The 20,688-nt window shown below is 41.4% G+C and overlaps 1 protein-coding gene across 8 annotated transcripts in view; it reads right to left on the bottom strand.

Annotated features, from left to right (window-relative positions):
* Positions 1 to 3,028: 3,028 nt before the first annotated feature.
* Positions 3,029 to 20,688, bottom strand: part of ppfibp2a (PPFIA binding protein 2a) — a 26,908-nt gene continuing 9,248 nt past the window's right edge. Inside the window, exons 4-24 of one of the 8 annotated variants that reach the window (XM_050048981.1) lie at positions 18,507 to 18,620; positions 16,608 to 16,739; positions 14,507 to 14,800; positions 14,216 to 14,308; positions 12,847 to 12,958; positions 12,606 to 12,638; positions 11,907 to 11,968; positions 11,147 to 11,225; positions 10,871 to 10,995; positions 10,717 to 10,787; positions 10,572 to 10,632; positions 9,209 to 9,344; positions 8,234 to 8,375; positions 6,962 to 7,090; positions 6,510 to 6,660; positions 6,223 to 6,334; positions 5,839 to 5,927; positions 4,918 to 5,040; positions 4,478 to 4,603; positions 4,179 to 4,367; positions 3,029 to 4,088 (exon numbers count right to left, since the gene is read on the bottom strand). In XM_050048981.1, the coding sequence (XP_049904938.1) occupies positions 3,843 to 4,088; positions 4,179 to 4,367; positions 4,478 to 4,603; positions 4,918 to 5,040; positions 5,839 to 5,927; positions 6,223 to 6,334; positions 6,510 to 6,660; positions 6,962 to 7,090; positions 8,234 to 8,375; positions 9,209 to 9,344; positions 10,572 to 10,632; positions 10,717 to 10,787; positions 10,871 to 10,995; positions 11,147 to 11,225; positions 11,907 to 11,968; positions 12,606 to 12,638; positions 12,847 to 12,958; positions 14,216 to 14,308; positions 14,507 to 14,800; positions 16,608 to 16,739; positions 18,507 to 18,620 (2,619 nt within the window). In that variant the 3' untranslated portion in view covers positions 3,029 to 3,842. Of the gene's footprint in view, positions 4,089 to 4,178; positions 4,368 to 4,477; positions 4,604 to 4,917; positions 5,041 to 5,838; positions 5,928 to 6,222; positions 6,335 to 6,509; positions 6,661 to 6,961; positions 7,091 to 8,233; positions 8,376 to 9,208; positions 9,345 to 10,571; positions 10,633 to 10,716; positions 10,788 to 10,870; positions 10,996 to 11,146; positions 11,226 to 11,906; positions 11,969 to 12,605; positions 12,639 to 12,846; positions 12,959 to 14,215; positions 14,309 to 14,506; positions 14,801 to 16,607; positions 16,740 to 16,853; positions 16,956 to 17,696; positions 17,855 to 18,506; positions 18,621 to 20,688 lie in introns of those variants that run through there. The other 7 variants (XM_050048997.1, XM_050049030.1, XM_050049039.1 and 4 more) reach the window with 7 other exon arrangements.

The raw sequence follows: 20,688 nt of genomic DNA, 5'->3' as shown, positions 1-20,688 counted from the left end.
TGGCCGAGGCACAAACTCCAGGACTCTCATAGAGAACCACATAAGACCGAGGCCAGTGCTTGATTAATGATGTGACATCCTCTCATGTCCTTTGTGCTGGCATGATACCCATGTTCCAATCTGTCCAGCTCAAAGTGAAATTACAAACGCAGTCCAACAGGCCGCACGCTTTTTAAGTTAACTAAGAGCCACGGCAGTGTTACTGATTTAAAGTGGCATTTTTATCCCTCACTGTCAAATGCTCACTGTAAATGAATGGAATATTAAACAATAATGCAAAATCACAAACACTCTCAACACTCAGTGGTTCACCTCACTCAGTCAACTGTGAAGGTTCAGCGCTGATGGGATTTATGGCACATGACATATCCACAGGCAACACTGACATCTGCTGGTTTAAAGTAAGGATTTGTCTGAAAAAATCTTAAATATTTTCTTAATGAGTGTGCTGCCTTTATCATACATAACAGACACTTCCCAGTAATTAAAAAAACATTCTTATATCACAATTATCTCAACTGTATTCAGCTTAAACATTTGCAGAACCCACTGTCCCAACCCTCATTCCCGAAGCCCTCCATTTCCCATTTAGCATGGATCAATTGAGTTGTGTTACACACTTATCAGCAGGACTAATTTATTTATGAACCTGTCATTTGTAATCATTGATCAGGATGTTTGCCGTTAAGGATCTAATGATATGCAGAGGTAAAAGATTCCCTAATTATTGTGTTTGGTCTAATTGATGCTGTGTGCCTCTGTAAGAGGGTTCAGGGGGGAGCTGACTGCTGCCCCGTCTGCCACACTAACAGACACGCCAGCAGAATCCGAGCAGATTCACTGGGACTGAAATTGGGCATTTACTGAGACTTTGTTTCATTACAGCACTCAGTCTGTGTAAAATAAAATACTCCTACCAAAGCTGGTTCTGTCTCATTTAGCAAATACAGTGACTGCATAACAGAGAAAACACACTGGTATTAGATGAAATGGGCATTAGTTAAAAGCATGCAAATAGCAAGCCAGAGGCAAATTTGGGTCTAATCAAGGCATTCTTGTCTGCCATGTTTTATTTGGCCTTTGAGCCACAGTATTTTAAGGCATATCGTATCACCACCACTTTACTCTGCTTATAATGTCCTTTCAGGGCTTTCTCTTTGCTCCATACAAGAGTTTCAAGTTTAAAGGATGGCAATCCAGAGATCATTTATTTGGTTTGTTAAACTTATGAGGAAAATTCTTTAGTTTGAAATTTAGAAATGCAGTTCAGCACAACAGGGCATGTAGTTGTCATAATTATTTCCCTGACTTTTTTACTTATTAAATACAGAAGTGTATTGCTGCCACATCAGGAAAAAAATAATGGATCAGTATTACGTTATAACATGAAAGGCGTATTGGTTTGTTGTTTTTCACATTATAACAATATAGGTTCATGTTATCCGTGTTTTGGACCATGTTGATGCCTGTTCATTGCAAATAGCCAAGTGTCAAATCACAACCGGAGTATATGGGCGCACCTCCTCCCGAGACCAAATATTGCATTATAATGTGGAACTTTTAATATCTTAACAATATAAATTATCACGTTATGACGTGAAACTTTTCACGTTCTTACACTATAAATTATCATGTTATGACGTGAAACTTTTCATGTTCTTACACTATCAATTATCACATGATAACGTGAAACTTTTCATGTTTTTACAATATAAATTAGCACGTTTAAACGTGAAAATATGTTGTTATAATGTGAAAAACTTCTTGTTAGAACAATAAACTTTTCACGTTGTAACGTAATACTGACCCATTATCTTTTTTCCTGGTGTGGCAGCGATATACTTCCGTAATTACAAAATGCAGAGGCACAGATATAGTATTTACATTGTACTTTAATTAAAGCTGTTTTTGTATTACATCATTTTGATTAGTGTATATACTCAAACCATAGAACATCTTTTGGGGTGTTAATAACATTCACTGGATCACGATCTATATTCAGTTTCTTATATGTTGCCAAAGCACAATTACAATTTAAGACAGAAACAATTAACAACAAGGTATTATTTCCTAATCATAGACATACATGTTAAAGAAAAAAAAGTAATTGAGTGAAGGGGTAAATAAAAAAGGCAGAGTGTGATCTGTGAGGGGATGAACTATATGTTGTGTTGGTTGTCTCCTAGGCTGTGACATGCACTGACATGTTTTACTGCATCCATGGCGCTGACACTATTTTCTTCAAGTAGATGTTGCATTTTAGTCTGGTCAGAGAGTGAATCAAAATCTTGGAGTTTACATTTAATTTTTGTAAAGAACATTGTTTTTCATATGTGCTACATTGTAGCAGTAAATGTTGCTCTGTCTCCACCTGTCTCTGAGGACAGACCTGACACAGCCTGTCTTCTGTAGGCAGTCAGGTCTATCAGTCTCTATGTCCAGGCTGTGATCACTGAGTCTGTACATAGTCAGTATCTTTCTCAGTTTCCGATCTGTCACAGTGGTCAGATAGTCTGCCATTGTGAACTGTCTGTTTAAGCCAAATAGCCCTGAAGTTTGTTTTGTTTTGTTTTTGTGGAAGAAGTTGAAGTAGTTTTCTTTTTCTTTAGCTATAATTTGGTTGGGCTGGATTACGTGAGGGTTGTCCTGAGGCCTCACACAACAGACCAGCCGGCAATGCTCCTAAACACCAGATTATGTTTTGGTGAAGTTGGCAATGTTTCACATTTTTGGTCATTGAACACAAACTCTTAAATTGTGTAAAAAAAACCCAAATTTAAATAAACATTCACCAACAAGAGGACCATTTTATTTGATTCACGTATTTTTAGTAAGTCCCCAACCACATCGAGACAGATTCTATTTCAGTCTTGTCAGTTATGTTAAGGTCAGGCTTGACAGCTTTGAAGAATCAGGGCTGGAACAAACCAAACCTCCTGTACAGCAGGATGGTGCCAATCATCCTTGCATTTTTAATTTTTCACCAGTAGTGGCCAGTCTCGCTTCAACTGCCTTGTCATGATCCTAAGATCCATCCTCAGGAAGTAGAGTTGCTGTGACTGTAAAGAAATATACTTAAGCAATCCTAATCCGAAGTAAAACAAACTAAAAAAAAATCATTTTAAATTTCAACCTAAACTTTGAAAACTACAGCAGTTACTCACACAAGTCCTATATGCTATAACTGGGCTTCAGAGACAGAGAGCATGTGAGCAGCAGATGGCAGCAAAGCGTTTGCTTTGATGGTCTCAAAAAAAGACAACAAGACTAACTGTTAAACTGATGTTTATTATATTACTGAATATTCACAATGTTCATATGAAACAAGATATCATTTGAGTAGCAGAATCCTAAGGTATACAGACGAACCTTATTTGAAGGTGCAGAAGAGGAAGTTTACCATCAAGAAATAAAGTGATTTAATTTGGGGTTTCCTGGCTTCTTTTGGTCAGTCATACAGGATGGATCAGAGACATTCTTAAAGTAACTGGGGTAAATTATTATAATGTGCAGTCAATCCAAACATATAACAATAAAAGGTTGTCAATATTCTAACTAAATCTGCAGAAGTCTAAGATACAAAATGGTCAGTAAAATGCATTGATTTAAAGCAAAGTATAAGCTTTGGAATCCAACTGTATAAGGAATGCAAAGAGCAGCTTTCATGAAACACAATGTCACCATTCATCACCATTTCAGATGAATATTGTTTGAGCAACATCTGGTTAAAAATACATTAACAACAATTAACATCACGTGCTTAACACAGCATTATTGCAGCCCGTCCAGCAAATCACCACATGGATTCATCTTGGGTACATTTCTGCATCTGATTCACAAAGTCACTTAGTGAGTGCGAGGGGAGGGCTGTGTTTTGGGCCGTTAGCCTGAGCTTTTACGCCCACATGCTCCTGCTTCTCAGTCGGTCTGTTCAAGGTGGGGCTGAGGCCCCTGAGTGCTGCAGGGGGCAAGCGAGACACCCCATTCACTGTCAGCGTTCCACTGTCTATTGGGCAGATATAGTCCGCAGATTCATCAGGTCTCCTCTTTCTGAGGTGACTGAATTGGGTGAAGCCCAGCTTCTTTGGCTGAAAACATAAAAACAGTTGAACCTATTAATAAATCACTGAGATTAACACTGCAACAATGACAGAACATTTTGATCCTTATATTCTTACCTTTACTTTAGCAGTGGTAGTGAGAGGCACATGGCCTGTGGCATTGCCATACTCTCGCTTCTCCTGCGTGGCCTGATGCCCCACTAGGGCAGAGAAGGCAGTGGCGAGGTGGCGCCGGAGCAAAGTCTTCTGTGGAGGAATATTTAACAGCAGGGCCAAAGTCTCGGAGCTGAAGCGAGGCTCCAGGATCTACGGAAGAGAAACAAAGTAGTAGTAACAAATGTAAGTCTCCAGGACTGTAACGTAGGCATGTAATTCCGGTATGACTTGCAGGGAAGCTTAAGATCTACAATACTCACAATCAGCCCGCCATGAACGCCGCTGCCCCGTAGATTAGGAGCATATTCAGCCAGATCCACTGCTCTCAGCCACTCCATCACGCGATGGTTTGACCACTGCACCACCTCCGAGGGAGAGGGCTGTTTCTGAAGAAATTAACAGTAATAATAATTAAAATTAATCAGCATTATACCCTCTTATACCTATACCCTCTCACTCCTAAATGTTTTTCTCTTCTTCTAAAATACACAAGAAGTGGGCAAAATGAAGCTTAAACAGAGGCAGAGAAAATGCTCTGTTTGAAAGCTTTTAACATCTGTCGCCATCTTGTGGGCATCAGATGCAATAACACCTGTTCAAAATTTACACATGGAAAAACACAAAACAAAAAGAACAAGTGCTCCATAATACAATACAGACACAATCCACAACTTCAACTCTTGTTTCCATCTTAGCTTACCTCTTCCCCTGGCCTACGTCGAAGGCAGTTGGGGTTGAACTTGTTGGCGTGAAGAACATGGATGGCACATTTAATACTGAGATGATGAAGCTGGCTGGTGACCTTCAGAGTCAAGAGGTCATTCTGAGTGAACAACAGGAGGAAATCAGTTAAGTTTATAGAAACGAAACAAATTCATGTCATTGTTTAATGTTTTTTAATCGTGTCTGAAGTTTAAAGGACCAGTGTGTAGGATTTAGGGGGATATACTGTCAGAAATGCAATACAATATAAGTATGTTTTCTTTCTTCTGTGAGGAGTCTGACATGTTGCACTGCCATGTTTCTACAGTAGTCCAGAACAAACAAACCAAACATTCACTCTAGATAGGGCCATTTGAGCATCGGCAACCATGGTTAGCCGCCCCTCCATGATAAGCAGTGTTGGAAAAACACTTATTTTTTTGACGTGAAACTGCTTATTTCAGTGTTTTTGCCTGTTTAAATCACTGGGTGTGTTTGATTTGGAGAGGAGGAGACCTCTGCAGATAATTCAGCTCCTAATAAAAACCTCCTGAACAATTGAATCTTAAGTTATCAGAGAAAGAAAGTGAGCACACATTAGGTGCTGGGCTAGCGGCCTGTCTGCGATGACTGGAACAGCATCAGAGAGGCACTGATTTGTCACATGAAACTACTATATTCAGGTTTTTTTTTTACCGGTTTAAGCACCGGGTTTGATTGTTTCCGAGGAGAAGAGGGAAGAGAAAGGATTCTTCCCAGGAATTCATGTTTGACACACGGAAGAATTTTTAGCTGGTTGCAACCTGCAGTTCTCACCACTAGATGCCACTAAATCCTACACACTGCTTATTTAAATAAATATATTTGCAGGTCTCTACCTAATAGCAAGTGTTACAGTACATGTTGGGTTAAGTCTTACCACTGTGAGGTATTGTATCATTCGACCATCCACTCGAGCTTCATGGAAGTGGTCTTTATACTGAGGCAAACCAATATCATCCAACCAGCCTAAATGGGTACAGAAATCAGACATTAACTCACTTCACTCACTAAACTTCGGAGTGTTAAATTAAGTATCATCAGCTGCCAAAACATGTTCACGGTAACTGCTCAGTAAAAATAGCCTGCGGTTCCTGGTTTTGAATACTGACTATATTTGCATTTTTTGAATATATTTACATCTCACACATTACATGTCTTTGTTGGGCTCGTTTCACAAGAAGTCCCACTCTCTATTTGTAGATCATATTCAAATCAGAACACGCAGAGTGAGAGGTTTGAAATATTCTGTGTAGAGTCTTACGGGTGACCCAGATGTGGTCCAGCTCTGCCGATTTCTCTACAACTTTGGTGGTGAACGCCTTCAGAGCGAGCTGCAGCTTCTTCCTGTGCAGTGGATTCTTCATACCCATCTCCTGAGGTCAGAGAGGACTGTTTGTTACAACAAAACTAAACTTTGCAGAATAATTATTGGTTTACTCACACGCCATGCAGTTTAATTCAGCTGATAAACCTTTTTACATTTCCGATTTATCCATTTTTATTTTCTTTCTTTGATCTTATACTTAAATCACTAAACGTTTTATTTACCTTCTCAAAGTCCTGAGGTGTGGCTGACAGCAGTGTCTGTCCACTTTCAACCCACTGTCTGGTGAGGTTGACATACTGGCCCAGTCCGTAGTCCTCTAGCCAGCCACACACCTGCTCCTTGGTCCACTGGCTGAATGGAATATTCATATCACTGGGAAAAAAAGCACAAATCAGATCATTTATTTCTTCAGAATGGTCACCTTAATTCTTCAATCACAGCATACTTTTAAGGTAGAAAGTGCCATGGTAAAAAAAAAAAAAAAGCCCTTAAGCTACTCTTTATTTGGGTATTTATTTTAGGGAAATAGTGTAAGTGTATGATGAGGCAGGAAGACCAGACTAGATTATACATAACAACAGAGTATGACAGTTACCTAGCTGACACAAAACCCTTTAACACTTAAAATAGGAGTGCTGTATACCACGTCAGGCAGAGGCACATTGAGCTTTACCGTGTAGGGTTAAAGGACTCAGGGGTCCTGGTCAGTCTGGGTCCTGCTGTCGCACGCAGCCCCCCTCTTTTAAACTGACCGCCATCTGGATCTGCTGCCTGGAGCCCTCCAGACTGGGTTCTTCGAAGTCTGTACGGGTGAGAGTAAACATGCTAGAAGCTGCTTTCATTTTCAAAGTAAAATGATAATAGATTTGGCACAATCGGTATATATTAATGTCATTGTTGATACGTAAAAATAATAAGATGTGAGACAATGGTGATAATTGAAAATTGTTTTTCATCATATTCATTAATTTAGTTTTGTGTAATTACGGTAATTCTATAGTAGGGGTAGTGACATAGTACAAGGATAATTTAATATGTGCTTAAATTATTTCTTAATTAAAAAATCCCTCTATATTTTCCTCTCTTTATATCCCATAAACCTATGCATTGATCAGCCACAACATTACAACCGCTCACAGCTCTCAGGTAAACGGAATAATATTGATCATCTTGTGATAACACCATTTTCTGCTAGAATCTTTGGTCCTGGCATTCATGTAGATATCACCTGACACACTCCTCCTAGCCAAACACTGTTGCAGACCAAGTAACCCCCCTCTTGGCAACAGCATCCCCAATGGCAGTACCGCCTCCCAGCAGGACAATGCACCATGCCACACCGCAAAAACTGCTCAGAATTGCCCCGAGGAACATGACAAAGAGCTCAAGGCATCAACCTGGCCTCCAAATTTGCCAGATTCAATCCTATCGAACATCCGTGGGATGTGCAGGTACACCTCCTCGCAACCCACAGGACTTAAAGGATCCATCACCAACGCGCCCCCAGAGGTTTTGCATCCATGCCTCTACAGGTCAGAGCCAAGTCCAAACCAAGGAGACTCCACAGTGGATCGAACTTGGCTCTGGGGTACTGGCATGTTCCATAGATGTTCGATTAGATTGGGATCAGGCCATGAGGGTGGGAAATTGGTCTGCAACAGTGTTTGGGTGGGTGGAGCGTGTCAAGTGGCATCCACATGAATGCCAGGGCCCAAGATTTCCCAGCAGAACATTGGATTGTAATGAGATGATCAAAGTTATTCACCTCACCTGTCAGTGGTATTAATGCTGTGGCTGATCAGAATAGAACATTCTATATAAACCATATGTTATTTAGACTTACTGTACATATTCATACATCTACTTTGGCCCTTATTTTTGCTCTACTTTACTGTCATTTGTGTTGGCACATTGTTGATGCATCAGTGTACCCTCCCACACTCACTTTCCCCAGAGTCTCTTGAAGCTCCTGTTATTCTTCATGTATTCTGGTGAGCCCACAGCTCGTTGGCCGGGCTGTGTGTTTGCTCCAGAGTGAACAGGGGAATTATCGCTTGAAGTGCTGTCATCAACTTTCTCCAACTTTCCTGTAAGAGGTTACAAAAACCACAGTCAGTGTAATGTGACTAAGTATAAATATGTTTTCAATTGTATGTGAAGGGCTACGTAGATGCAACACTTCCTAGACGCATGTGCGGCAGTGTACTTGTGATAATTAGAGCAGACATAGCCTCACTAAAAACTGTCTAAATTTATAGTTTCCTGTGATTGAGGCCTTGTTAAAGACAAAATCTTGATGACTAAGTAGAAAGCAGTAAAGGCACTTTTATTCTTTTTTGCACACCAAACAGAACATTAAGAGCTGAGTAGCGCGTGTGTGGTGGCCGCCTTTTCATAGTACTATATTAAGGTGATGGAGCGCAGGTTACAGACCGTTGAGTTCAGCAAATAATTAATCGGTTAATGCCCTGTGAAAAATGAAGGGTTTTAAGCTAAATTTTACAAGGTGTGATGTTTATGATACGGGCCGCAGTCAGTCACCGCTCCACAGCAGAGCGCAGCAGAGAGAAATCAGGGTGTGGCTCAAGTTAAAACTGCTCAGTGAAGCTGAGGAAGGGTGGAGCTGAGATGAGTGTGGTCAATCAGAGCGAGAGAGAGAGGGTGTGTTTGGTAAGAAAGTCTATCCCATGATCCATCTGCTCTGTCAGGAGCCTCTGCAATTAGACGTGATCAAAGGTAGAGCTGTCGTCTGGTCGAAGGAGAGTGGTTTGCTCCAAATATGAATACTGCCGCTGGCTCATGGGAATAACTGGCCTCGAGACTATTCCACAGGAAAAAGGAAGTCTGATCCTACATTAGGGATTATTACTGCGCACAATCCATAACCATGTAAAGCATGAGTTAATATGTCTGCATTTACTTTGGCTGGAGTCTCCATCTTCGCTCCCATCTGGAGACCTTTGACTTTGGATTTCACTGCTGTCTCTGCTCCCATTCTGCTCTGACAGAGAGGCATTCACAGGCAGCGTCTGACTTCTGGTGTCATCCAGACCACTCTGGATAAACCACACACAGACACAAATAGAAAAGACAGTAAATGTAAATTTATGTGCTAGGGATGCTCCTAATGACCAGTGTTTTTTTTTAACATTTAAACGATAGTCTAAACTTAGACCAGAGAAAACACTAAGAAAACAGTCCAAATTGAGCATGAGTCTATCAGGTTAATATTGTTGGAAATCGTTTATCACATTTTTCTTTAACCATATCGGATTTTAACTGCAGCTGAATTGTGTGGCACTTTACATGTGAACATTGCACATTATCCTAAGAAACTTGACAACTTAAGTTACAGTTAACAAATGACATTTATTAATAACCACATTTTTTAGGAAAGTAAATCTTGAGAAAATGTGCCTGATTATTAAAAACGTCATTTTCATTTGGTGAACACAGTCACATAGGATAATAATGATTTTAATAAGTTTAACCGACTAGTATTTCTGGTGCCGACAAGCGAGGATAGCAGGCAGCATTTAACTCCTTAAAACCTGAGCAAATTGGCTTGATTTCTTTCAAAAACATGGGAAGCAGGCAATGGGCAACAAAGGAAGACATGACCCAAAACATTTGCAAGAAATTAGTAGAAAGGGAAAATTAAAAAATTAAAACCTAAAAAAAGAAAGAAAGTTAAAAACAAGCAAACAAGGAAATGACCTGGAAAAAGTGCTCATAATTAATTCTATAAAATCTGTAACAGAATTTTAAAATGTAATATTAACTATTATGAATAGAGTTTTTTCTTAGCTTTTTTTTTTTTTTTTTTTTTCCCTAATTTTTTTTTAGGCCAAGTATTTTTCTGAATCTGTTATTTTTTCTTGCAATTTGTGGGACATTTCTTACCAAGTTGCTCATTTGCTTTTCCCCCATGTTTGCAAAAGAAATTGCAACACTTAGCTCAGAGTTCAAAGGTTGAAATACTTGTGAAACACGTCTGAAAGCAGCACAAGAAAAGTGATGTCGCGCCAAGTTTCAAAGGATGAATCGACTAGTTGACTAATCACACACATCCCTGATATGTACAGAGCTGTGTACTGTACAAATGAGCAAAGTCTCAAAGTTCTCTCAAGCACCAATCATGTAAGAGACGGTACAGTAGCTGGTATATACAGTAGAAAAATGGATTTAAAAAAACATTAGAAGCATTCTGGGTTGATTATATTCATTGAAACAGAAATGACAAAGTGCTGGCATGTTAGATCTATATGATGATAACAAACTACCTGCTGTAAAGATCCATTTGTCAGGTCACTCATGCTACTTGATAAAGTCTGCGGCTCTGTTCTGTGAAGATAAAACACAACAGTCTCAGTAAAATCCAACTAAGACATATTGGAGTCGTCCATTGATGGAAAGCTGCTTCACTACCTGGAGTCACTGTCCTTCTGGGCTGATGATAGAGATGTCTGTTGGGAAGAGGAGGAGCTGCTTGTGGAAACCTGTGATGGGTAAAAAAAAAAATCAAAATCATGTTCATGGAAACAAAAAACTTTATGGAGTAGCTGATATTGTTCGCACTCACTTCAGACTTTACATCCACAGATTTTGCACTGCTGGTGTCACCATTCTTCATCAGTGCATGCTCTTCTTCCTCACTGCTGCATGACGGGGTCCTTCCATTTGACAATGAACGGACAGCAGATGGAGCTATAGTAACAAAGAGAAGAAATACCTTCTCTCAAATCGAGCATTGGCTTGTGTTTCTGCCAAGGAGGGAAGTGTGGTGGCTTTTATTGTGCTCAGACATTTGTTGCTAATGTAATACAAATGACACAAGGGAAGTGAATCAGCTGTTTACCTTGTCTCGTAGTGTGATTGACCTCTCTGAACTGCCGGCACTGATTCAGGAGCAGAGTGAGCTCCTCAATACGTCTGTCCTGAAGACAACAGAGAGAGGAAACCCAGTTAAGATGTTTATCTAAGGTTAGGAAACACACATATGGACTGTCGGCTTCACTCACTTACTGACCATAACACCACACAAACGCCCCTCTTTCACCATATGGCCTTTACATCAAAGCAGTGGATAGGGAGGGGACTGACACAAGCCTGGCTGGAAATCTCAGTTGTGGTAACCAGCTGCGTGCAGTGTGTGTGTTTTTTGAAGTGGTGCCCATGCCTGGTTTTGTCATGGTTCTCTTAATGCAGCTCACTCCAAAATTAGGCTTGGCAGGTCGAGGCCTACTTAAGTGTGGCTTTGCCTGAAATGGCTCGCCTTGGGGTGTGTGGACGTGTGTGTCTTCAGTAGTGTGCCACATGTAGGCCTGCGTCTGTGAGTCTTTAAGGTCCAAGATTCTCTGGGAGGGAGAATACAAAAGCCCCTCTGTACTATAAATGTTCGGAGGAGTGGCGCCTCGGAGAAATGACAACATCTAAAAGTGGTTACCTTCTAACCTTTTAAACTGTATGATGATTGCAATTCTTCACGCAGGCCAGTGAGACACTTGACATTGTAGTAAACCGATGACAACACACACGCTGCTCTGTGCTGCCTAATCACATACAGCTGTGTTGACCAGGAGGAGTAAGGAGAGGTTTCCAGATCACTGGTAACTTACCTTTTCATCATTGGCAGCCACCAGTGATTTCATTCCACTCCTAAGCCTCTGCAGCTCCTGGTCTATAAAGAGAAAGCCCACACTGATTATTAATCTGTATAGGCAGCTGCTCATGGCGTATAAATTAGCGTTTGGTATGGACACACAGTGACATGTGGTTATTTAGACAGAAGGGAAAGGCAAAAACACATGCTAGCATGTTGTAGATTTATTCCCCACCAGAGTGCCATCCGAACCATGTATATTTAGATTCACCCAAGCCCTTTTTTAATCTACCAATCATAGCTTTAGCCATGTCAGCTTTTACATATTTGGGCCCCAAGTTCGTAGACACCTCCTTTGTAACTATTGCAGGCACATAGGCAGCATTACTGGTGAGTGACAGTGATTATACTCGGCAAGTGCCCCAGAGATGTGTTTATCTATGACAGACAAAATTAAGAACAAACAAGACTTTATGCTCTCAGGAATCCATGACAGCATAAATGGAATGAAAAAAGCCAAAGGCGAGAGAGATAGTGCATCAAGTCGTTTTTGGAAACCAGTCGGTGATTGTCAAAGCTGCCCCTCCGAGCAGAAGGAAACAAAAGATAATGAAATAAAGAGACATGTCTGGAGTAAGGAAATAAATGAAAGATCAAAAAGTAGACATGGCCCATGGGTTTGCAGTGATTTTCATTAAGTACGGTTCAGGCTTACATTTGGTGTTTAGCCTCTTCCTGTACATCTCCTCTGAGAGAGACAGAGACACAGAGACCCGTGATGAGACAGTTTAATAAGGGGCCAAAGACAGACTTTTCCCACAGCTGTTACTGCAAGTTAATGAATGCAAAAAGGAGTCATTAACTGTGTCACCCGTCAGGCTGGGTGACTCTGTCAAGAATGAGTGGCTGCTGTTGGCAGGTGGGTCGTTGGGCTCGAGGCCGGGTGCTTTGCTTACCTCTCTCCGAGCTCTCGGGGGATATGGAGGGCCTGGCCAGCAGCTGAGTGTGCAAGCTCTCGATCTCAGCGTTCTTACTGAGCAGGAGCTGCTGAAGGCTGCTGATCTCTGCCTGTGGGTGCCACACAGTGAGGAAACTTAACAGGAAGGACATGCAGGTTGTGTCTGTTTAAACACACACAGCTAAAAGCTCCTTCACACTCACACAAAACAAGACATTTACATACAGTCCCTGCACATGTGCCCACTTGAAACTCAAATTTTGGAAGATACAGTCTTTTCCCACCACTACCTATACATAAAACACCCACAACAAATGCCTCTTTGAATTTTAGAGCGCTTAATATTAGGCCACTACTGTTTGGAGTTTATAGTGTGTTTTGAAGTAAGTTTCAGTAAGGAAAAAGCAGATGGCAGTAAAGTTAGGTTCAGGCTGATTGTCTGCCAGTGTGTTCTGCCTGTGTGTTGTGTAGAAGAAAGAGGAAGGTGGAAAAATACACTTTTTTTTGCCTCATATACTCCCTGTTTTACTTCATCAAAACATTACTCCCCAGTGGTTTGTTTAAAAAGGTAGAGTAAGAGACATAAACGCTCACAAGAAAGCATTTTATATAGCTCAGTATCTGTGTATCAACATCTGTAGCCAGTTATTCCTGTGTGCATTGGAGTTTTCCTATCTTGATTCAGGCTAACGATCATTTTGTAAGCATTCAGTTAAAGTAAAGATGCCGATAGGATATTTAATGAAAGCAAAAATTAAAGAACTGTAGATGCAGATTCACAGAACTACAGAAAATGATGGAGGTATGTGGATAATTTCAACCTTTTAAAAAATGTCGGGCAACACTCACATGAATGAAGTAGCAAACTCAAGCTACTGTTTGAGTGGGCCGGCAGAGCAGTACAATGAAATATGATAATAATATAATACACAGACAGATAATTGTACCACAAGGGAAGGACAGCAAGAAAGACAGAGGGTAAGATGATGAAATAATAGGAAAGATAATACATTTATCGAAGGGTGAGAGCAAGTAAAGCCGCTCCACACAAAAAAAAAAAAAAAAAAAAAGCCTAAGAAGTTAATGCCATGGGATCATGCCAACATACACAAGTAGGGCATTAAAAAAGGGGACTAGGCCATCATTAAATCTATTTCTACAGGACTTTAAAATAGAAGGTGAAATAGTTCTCAGACGTCTTATGAAAACATAGGTAAATGTGCAAAACGGAGTGACTCACTGAACTGGCAGGGACATCGGTTTGGAGAGTGTTTAGGAAAGTTGAGTGGACAGTTAGCAGTGGAATTTGGGCACTGATGGTGTACTGCAAAGTCTAGACACCATGAAAATCGGAACTTTCTTTTTACCTTTGTTGCTTTGAGTTTCTTCTCGTACTGTATCTTCTGATCCTCCAGGTGCTCCACTTTGTCCTTGAGGATCCTGAGCTCTTTCAGTAAGCCCTGAAACACAACATATCAGGACATTTAGCTGTGTGTGCACGACATGTAATGCAGCTATGAGTTGCGTCACACACTGATGAGTTTTTAGTGAGTGCTTGTTTCATTTTTGGAGCTGAGGATAACACACACACACACACTGAAGTGGGACAACCCATGCTGTACACAACATTACAAGTCATGCACGCAGGCTGTGCCTACACTTTCTTCTCTGCAGTGGTACTGCTGCTCTGCATCTGAGCTACCCTCTTCCAGGCCGTGCGTGTTCCCATCAGGCCCATCTGGAACTTCTTCTACTTTGTGTATCACCCCCGAGGTCCCATCACAGGCTGGCCCGGGGTTTGGGCCCTCGCCCTCAGTGGACTCGGTGGGGCACGCCACTGGAGGGCTGCCATCTGGGATCTCCAAGGCCTTTTTCTCCTGGATCTTGCTATTGATCTCCTTCTGAAACCTACACATCTGCTCCTGCAGCTCGCTAATGAAATTCACTACAGTCTGACAGATGCAGTGGGGGGAAAAAAGAATTGAGAGGAATGCTTAGAAAGAGAAGAGGAAATACTATGTCTGCGTGCGAGTACATCGTTTTACAGAAGTGATGTTTCAGATCTGTTTTTCCTGCCTCGTGTCAACATAATCTGATATTTTAAATCCTGAGGAAGTGTAGATTTGGTCTTGAGCCTGAGTACAAACATATGCTGAGCCAGAGAAACACAAATCCTTGGCTGGTGCACATACACAGACACACAATCTCATCTGGTCTAGGTAAACACATTATTTCGTATTCGTTCATGAGCCTGAGCCCTTGCTTTGACCAGAACAATACTGTTATGGCATATCTAGTGTAGGTAGGTTGCACTGGTCGATTGAAAGAGAGGTGAGCAGGTTTGCCATCCTTTAGAGGTGATCTATGCCCATGTTCCTTCAAAAAGAGTGTAAACAGCAGCCGAGCTATGCCCGGACTGTGGACAGAGGAAGTCTCACTTGGGGTCCGGTACAGCGGATATGACAGATGATATGGAGAGCCTGCACGGCTAAATTTAACTGTGAGCTTACTGGCTCCACAGCAAGGAGGCTTTCAGTTGTTATATGTGTGTGTGTGTGTGTGTGTGTGTGTGTGTGTGCACACGCCCAAACATGCATTTGTGTGGACATGTTTGAGTAGTAGAGGCAGCACGTGGGAGGCCAGTAAAGTGTTCATAGCAGATTTTTTCCTTTTCTCCTTAAGTCTAAACAGCTGTTGTGGGGAAAGTTGTGCTTGTGCACATGATGAAAGCAGGATTAAGAAGTGCTGAAACATTGCCGTCCACTAAATCACATGTACAGTACGCTGTTTCTTTTTGTGTAGAAATGCAATTGAAAAACCTAAAAATAGTCAAGCATAAATAAATTTATTTTCTCTTTTCATGTAGTTTATAGATGTCAAAAGTTTACGGTCTTATGCTTCCAATTAGGAAGGAGGTCCTTTTTTCAGAATGGCCATGTCAACCTTTACCCACCACCAAGAACAAAATTCTCTGGGCTGAAGCCTACACACACTCATATTTGGCCCACCATCCATCATGCCAGCTCCGCTATGCTGAAACTCTTTTAACCTGAGGACACAAAGGCTCTTTGACCAGCACTGTTTTGACAGTAACTACATACATTACTGTATCCTGCCTGCTGCTTTCCCTGCTTCCCCTTTCCCCAATTCATATGGTCACTGAATGCCCAGGGACGTCTGCTGGTAACCTAACACATGGTTGTTAAGCAAATACATGATTCAGTTGAAACTGACAAAAAATTTAAACCCCTCGGAGACTTTTTTCCTGTGGGCTTTGCCCAGGAACAACCAGCCAGGGTTCGGGTGAATGTTCCCCTTCCATCCATCCAGAAAGTGTTTATGATCTTCCATAAAATCAGCAGCTGACTTCAAGGTTAGATCCATCAGAACACAAGGCAGATTTTTGTGTGTGCCCTCGTCATTCCTGGCAGGGTTTGGTTCAAGTTTCCAAGGACTAAAGTGAAACAGAAGTTCCTGTGGATTTTAGCTAAAGTAGTTCCTCCTTGTAAACAGTCCGTGGTGAAACAAACTGTAAGGTCATGTGGATATGAGGCATTCACAAACTTAGTAATGTTTGCAACTAAAGCAAATAAATTAAGTCCAACTGGCATTGCTCAACATGGCACCCTCTTTTTGATGGATACATACTAGCTTTCAGTAAGTTCTGACAAACAACACAACCATACCTACACATTGTACTGTATACTTGAAATAAAATACCACAAGAAAAAGCATATTTGGCTCTATGAGAAGCCCTACCTCTGCTTTATGCTGCCGTTCAGCCCCATGGCCCTGTTTTCCCTCCATGTCTGCCAGCTTCAGTTTCAGGTAGGACACCTCCCCCATAAGATTCAGCTTCTGGCTCTCCAGTGACGTCCTATGCAGGAGCTCCTGTCATCAACAACATACAGCAACAGCATGAGGCAACACAAACAGACACACAGGTACACACAAACAAACACGAGTACATAATCCCTTCAATGATACACACTGCTCAATACTAACTGAACAAAGGCAACATTAAGTATGAGGCACAGCAAGCTTCCACTTCTGTAATGACCGTCCCCTCAGACAAACCCACTGGTTTCAGACGCTGTTTGAGCTGCTAAATATACACAACCCATGACCACTATTTATAATGCCTATTTCACAGCTCACTCAAAGTACACAGCAGAGGAGGGGAGAGAGAGAGAGTGTGAGAGAGAACGATACCAGAAGCATGCGAAACATTCACAGAAAGAACATTAAAATAACTTTGACAGGTGCATTTTCCCGTCACTGTGAACTGCTGCCAATCAAACCTGCTCTTTAGGGAGACTATAGGTTTGCTGCACAGTTCTGTCACTATCTGTCCTGTGAATGGCTGTCAGCCTTGAGAGTTAAGCCACTACTATGTGGGCAGATGTATTACTAATTTAGTTGATGTCAAGCAGGTGCTAAATCACTTAAAGTCCAGAAATGGGCGTCAGAGGAAAGCAAACAGTACATATGGATACATCCATTTAAAACTCTGGCTTTGGAAAAAATATCTGGGCTTCTTCTCGAGCGTACACATGGAAAATATTAGAGCTTTGTCACCAGGAAGAGATTTACGGCTCAGGTCCAAAGCCTCATAATGACCATGTCTCCAAGAAACCAGCCCTGGCTGCCCTTTGATACACTGCTCACATGCAGCACAGAGCATAGAAGTAGACACTGAGAGCATTAAGTTCACAACTCATCGGATAGTTAAACGACACATTCCTGGCACTCGTAAAAGTCGTCAAAATAGGTTGAAGCAGTCGAGTTTGGTGGAAATTTAACAAGAGCAGCATTATGAGAATGAGGTGCGTTGATTCTGTGTAATACCTGGTTCATCTTACTCCAGGATCTGCCTGCAGCAAAGGAGGAGTAAGTGTTTCTCCCTCATGGATGAAATGGTTTCGAGTGTCTTGTAGTTTCAGTAGGTTACAGTGTCATACATCCATTCAGTTTAGTGTCCTTTGTAATTTAAAGCAGAGTCCCTGTTGTAGATTTCAAGTCTAAAGCAAATAACTGAGAGTTGCACACACACACTTCGGAGTCTTATTCGAGCACCACCCCTATTCTTTCTCCCTCCCATCTCTCCACCTTTTTTCAGCTGTTTCTCTCTTACTCATTTGTCCCTTTCTCCTCTCTCTCTGTGTGTGTGTGTGTGTGTGTGTGTGTAAGTGTGTGTGTGTGTGAGTGTGTGAGCAAGCAGGGTCATGGTTGTTACAGGTTGGGGGTGTGGCTAATGCTGTAATCACCTGCCCAGACAGACCAGTCTGGCCCTGCATAAACACTCTGAGACAGTGCCATGGAATGAGTCTGAAGGTCCTAAATATTTTGGTTGTCAGGGTAATATTCAGCCAGAAACCCTGGAATCTTCGCAAGGAATTTGCTCCCAGGAGGCAGAGCTCATCCTGAGTTACAGTCCACAGTTTATGAGGAGAGATCGGATCTCCAGAGGAGTCATATTTATAAGATGGATGGGCAGTCTGGGGCTCTGTCACATCTTATTAAATGGAAGAAGAATATTGATATAAAAACTCTGAATGTCTCTCCATGGAAGTCAGAGTTTCCTGATTTTGGTCCATCAAGCATTTGTTGAGAAAGTCCGTTGTAAGATGTTTTGACACGGTCTGAAAAGCTGCGTACCTGCTGTAGCATCTCCTCTGTGGAGTTGAGTTTGTGCTGATGCTCCACCAGAGAACTCTGCAGATCGCTGATCTTGGCTCCCTGAGCTTCCACCTGGTCCGTCAGCACGCTCACCTGTGTGTATTTGTGTGTGTGGATAAACAATTAGCACAGATAAGAGTTATTTTTGTACACCTAAACATGACAATCAAACTGTTTTGCCATCATTTAGTTTGACTCTTTCTCACATAGCCTAGGCTCAGCAAAATTCTTTCGGCCTCAGATCCTCTCTTTTACTTTCTCACAGTACGCATTAATATCAGCTATTTACATTTAATTGCCGTGCTCAATAAAATGTCAACATCTGTGCCAGATCAAACAGTGCAATCGTTTCCTTTGAAAAGAAATGAATGATCCTTTGTGCCTCGGTAGGTGCTCGCAACACTCGAGTGACTCCGACAATGTCAGCAGAACGCGGGTTAAATGTAAATTTGCAGAGAAAAACTATTAAGGCCACATAATGGCTAATCACATGTTAAAAGGCCGGTCGGACCAGCCAAGTGGAGCGGATTTTCTAAAGGAATGCTTTATGCGAAGCCTTAAAGACACAAACAGGGCACCTGCTCACTCACACACACACCTACACACTACAGCACACGGTGGTGCTAGCCTCAACCTGTCTGAGATAAGCACTTGTTCAGCAGTCTCATAACTACACACACCTACACACATGCATATACAGACAAAGACATCACACAAAACAAGACATTCTGGTGTTGTAACAGCACCAAACCCAGCTTTATAACTGTTGCTGCTGCACCCATGCAAACGAAATACAGCCATTACGCAACATTTACAACATAATACTCTGATCTACCTTTGCCCTTCCTTTCCTTGTCTCTCTTCTCTAACAGTGTTACATGATATGGGAACTGTATAGAAGCAGTTCCCTCTAACAGCAGGGTGTCATATGTCTCTTTTATGTGAGCACACTAATATCCTGCTGAAAGGTTAGTTTGGGTTAAAAGCTTTTTTAAGGTCATATAAATCAGTGGTTCCCAACCATTTCCCTTAAGGGAGTCCTTTTCTATCACTGAGTGAACTACAACCCCTGACTAAGTGACATATGTTATGGATATTTATATTAAATCCATAGCATTAACAGTACAGAACAACTGATAAACTGTACAGTTAACCTAAATAGTGAAAGCAATTTGTGTAAAACGAGCCCTTTAGATGAATTCTGAGCAGATCATTTCCAGTGAATGTTGTATCAGAGAAGAGTTTTCTTGGTATTTTTAGGAACTTTTTATACAATTCTCTGTCTGTTTTGTATATATTCTTTTAAAAGTTAACAATCATAGTAGGCTTCTTTTTTGACAAATTCAGTGTTTACATTGAACACATTCTCACTCCAACCTCCTAACATATCAACGTTGGGTCATGGACCTTCCACATCCAGAGACGACGTGAAAGGTACCCTGGGCCCGTCGGTTGTTGACGTTCTCGTACGCCGTGTCAAGTTACATGCATTGTCTTCTTTCAAAGTAAATGCACCATGTCAGTACAACAATAAAAACAGACGTTTTTTTCCCCCTCCAACAACAAATGCACGTGGTAAAGTTTAGGCAACAAAAACAAATGGTTAGGTTTAGGCAAAAAGAGCAGGGTTCGGCTTTAGAATCTTGCGGGACTCAAACACCACTCTCCCAGGTGAAAGTTGGACTTTCGCTGCCTTAACTTTCGTTCTTGTCCCACCACGTTTCACCACTATTAAACTATAACGGCGGCCAGCCACGTATCATACCGACATTAACAACACATAATGACATTTGGGACCTTCCACATCCAGATACAGTATGAAAGGTACCCTGGGTATGTTGGTTGTTGAAGTTCTGGAACATCGTGTCAAGTTTTATCTGTTACATGCATTGTCTTCTAACAAAATACGCGGTAACACTTTACAATAAGGTACACAAAATTAGAGTAGTTACTGAGGAACTAATGAGGAACTAATGAGTAGTTACTGAGGAACTAATGAGGAACTAATTAGTAGTTACTGAGGAACTACGGTACACAAAATTAGAGTAGTTACTGAGGAACTAATGAGGAACTAATGAGTAGTTACTGAGGAACTAATGAGGAACTAATTAGTAGTTACTGAGGAACTACGGTACACAAAATTAGAGTAGTTACTGAGGAA

Source organism: Epinephelus moara, chromosome 1 (assembly GCF_006386435.1).
Source record: "Epinephelus moara isolate mb chromosome 1, YSFRI_EMoa_1.0, whole genome shotgun sequence".
NCBI classification, from domain to species: Eukaryota; Metazoa; Chordata; class Actinopteri; order Perciformes; family Serranidae; genus Epinephelus; species Epinephelus moara.
Note: the sequence above shows the minus strand (reverse complement) of the source record. Positions and strands in the feature narration are given on the sequence as shown.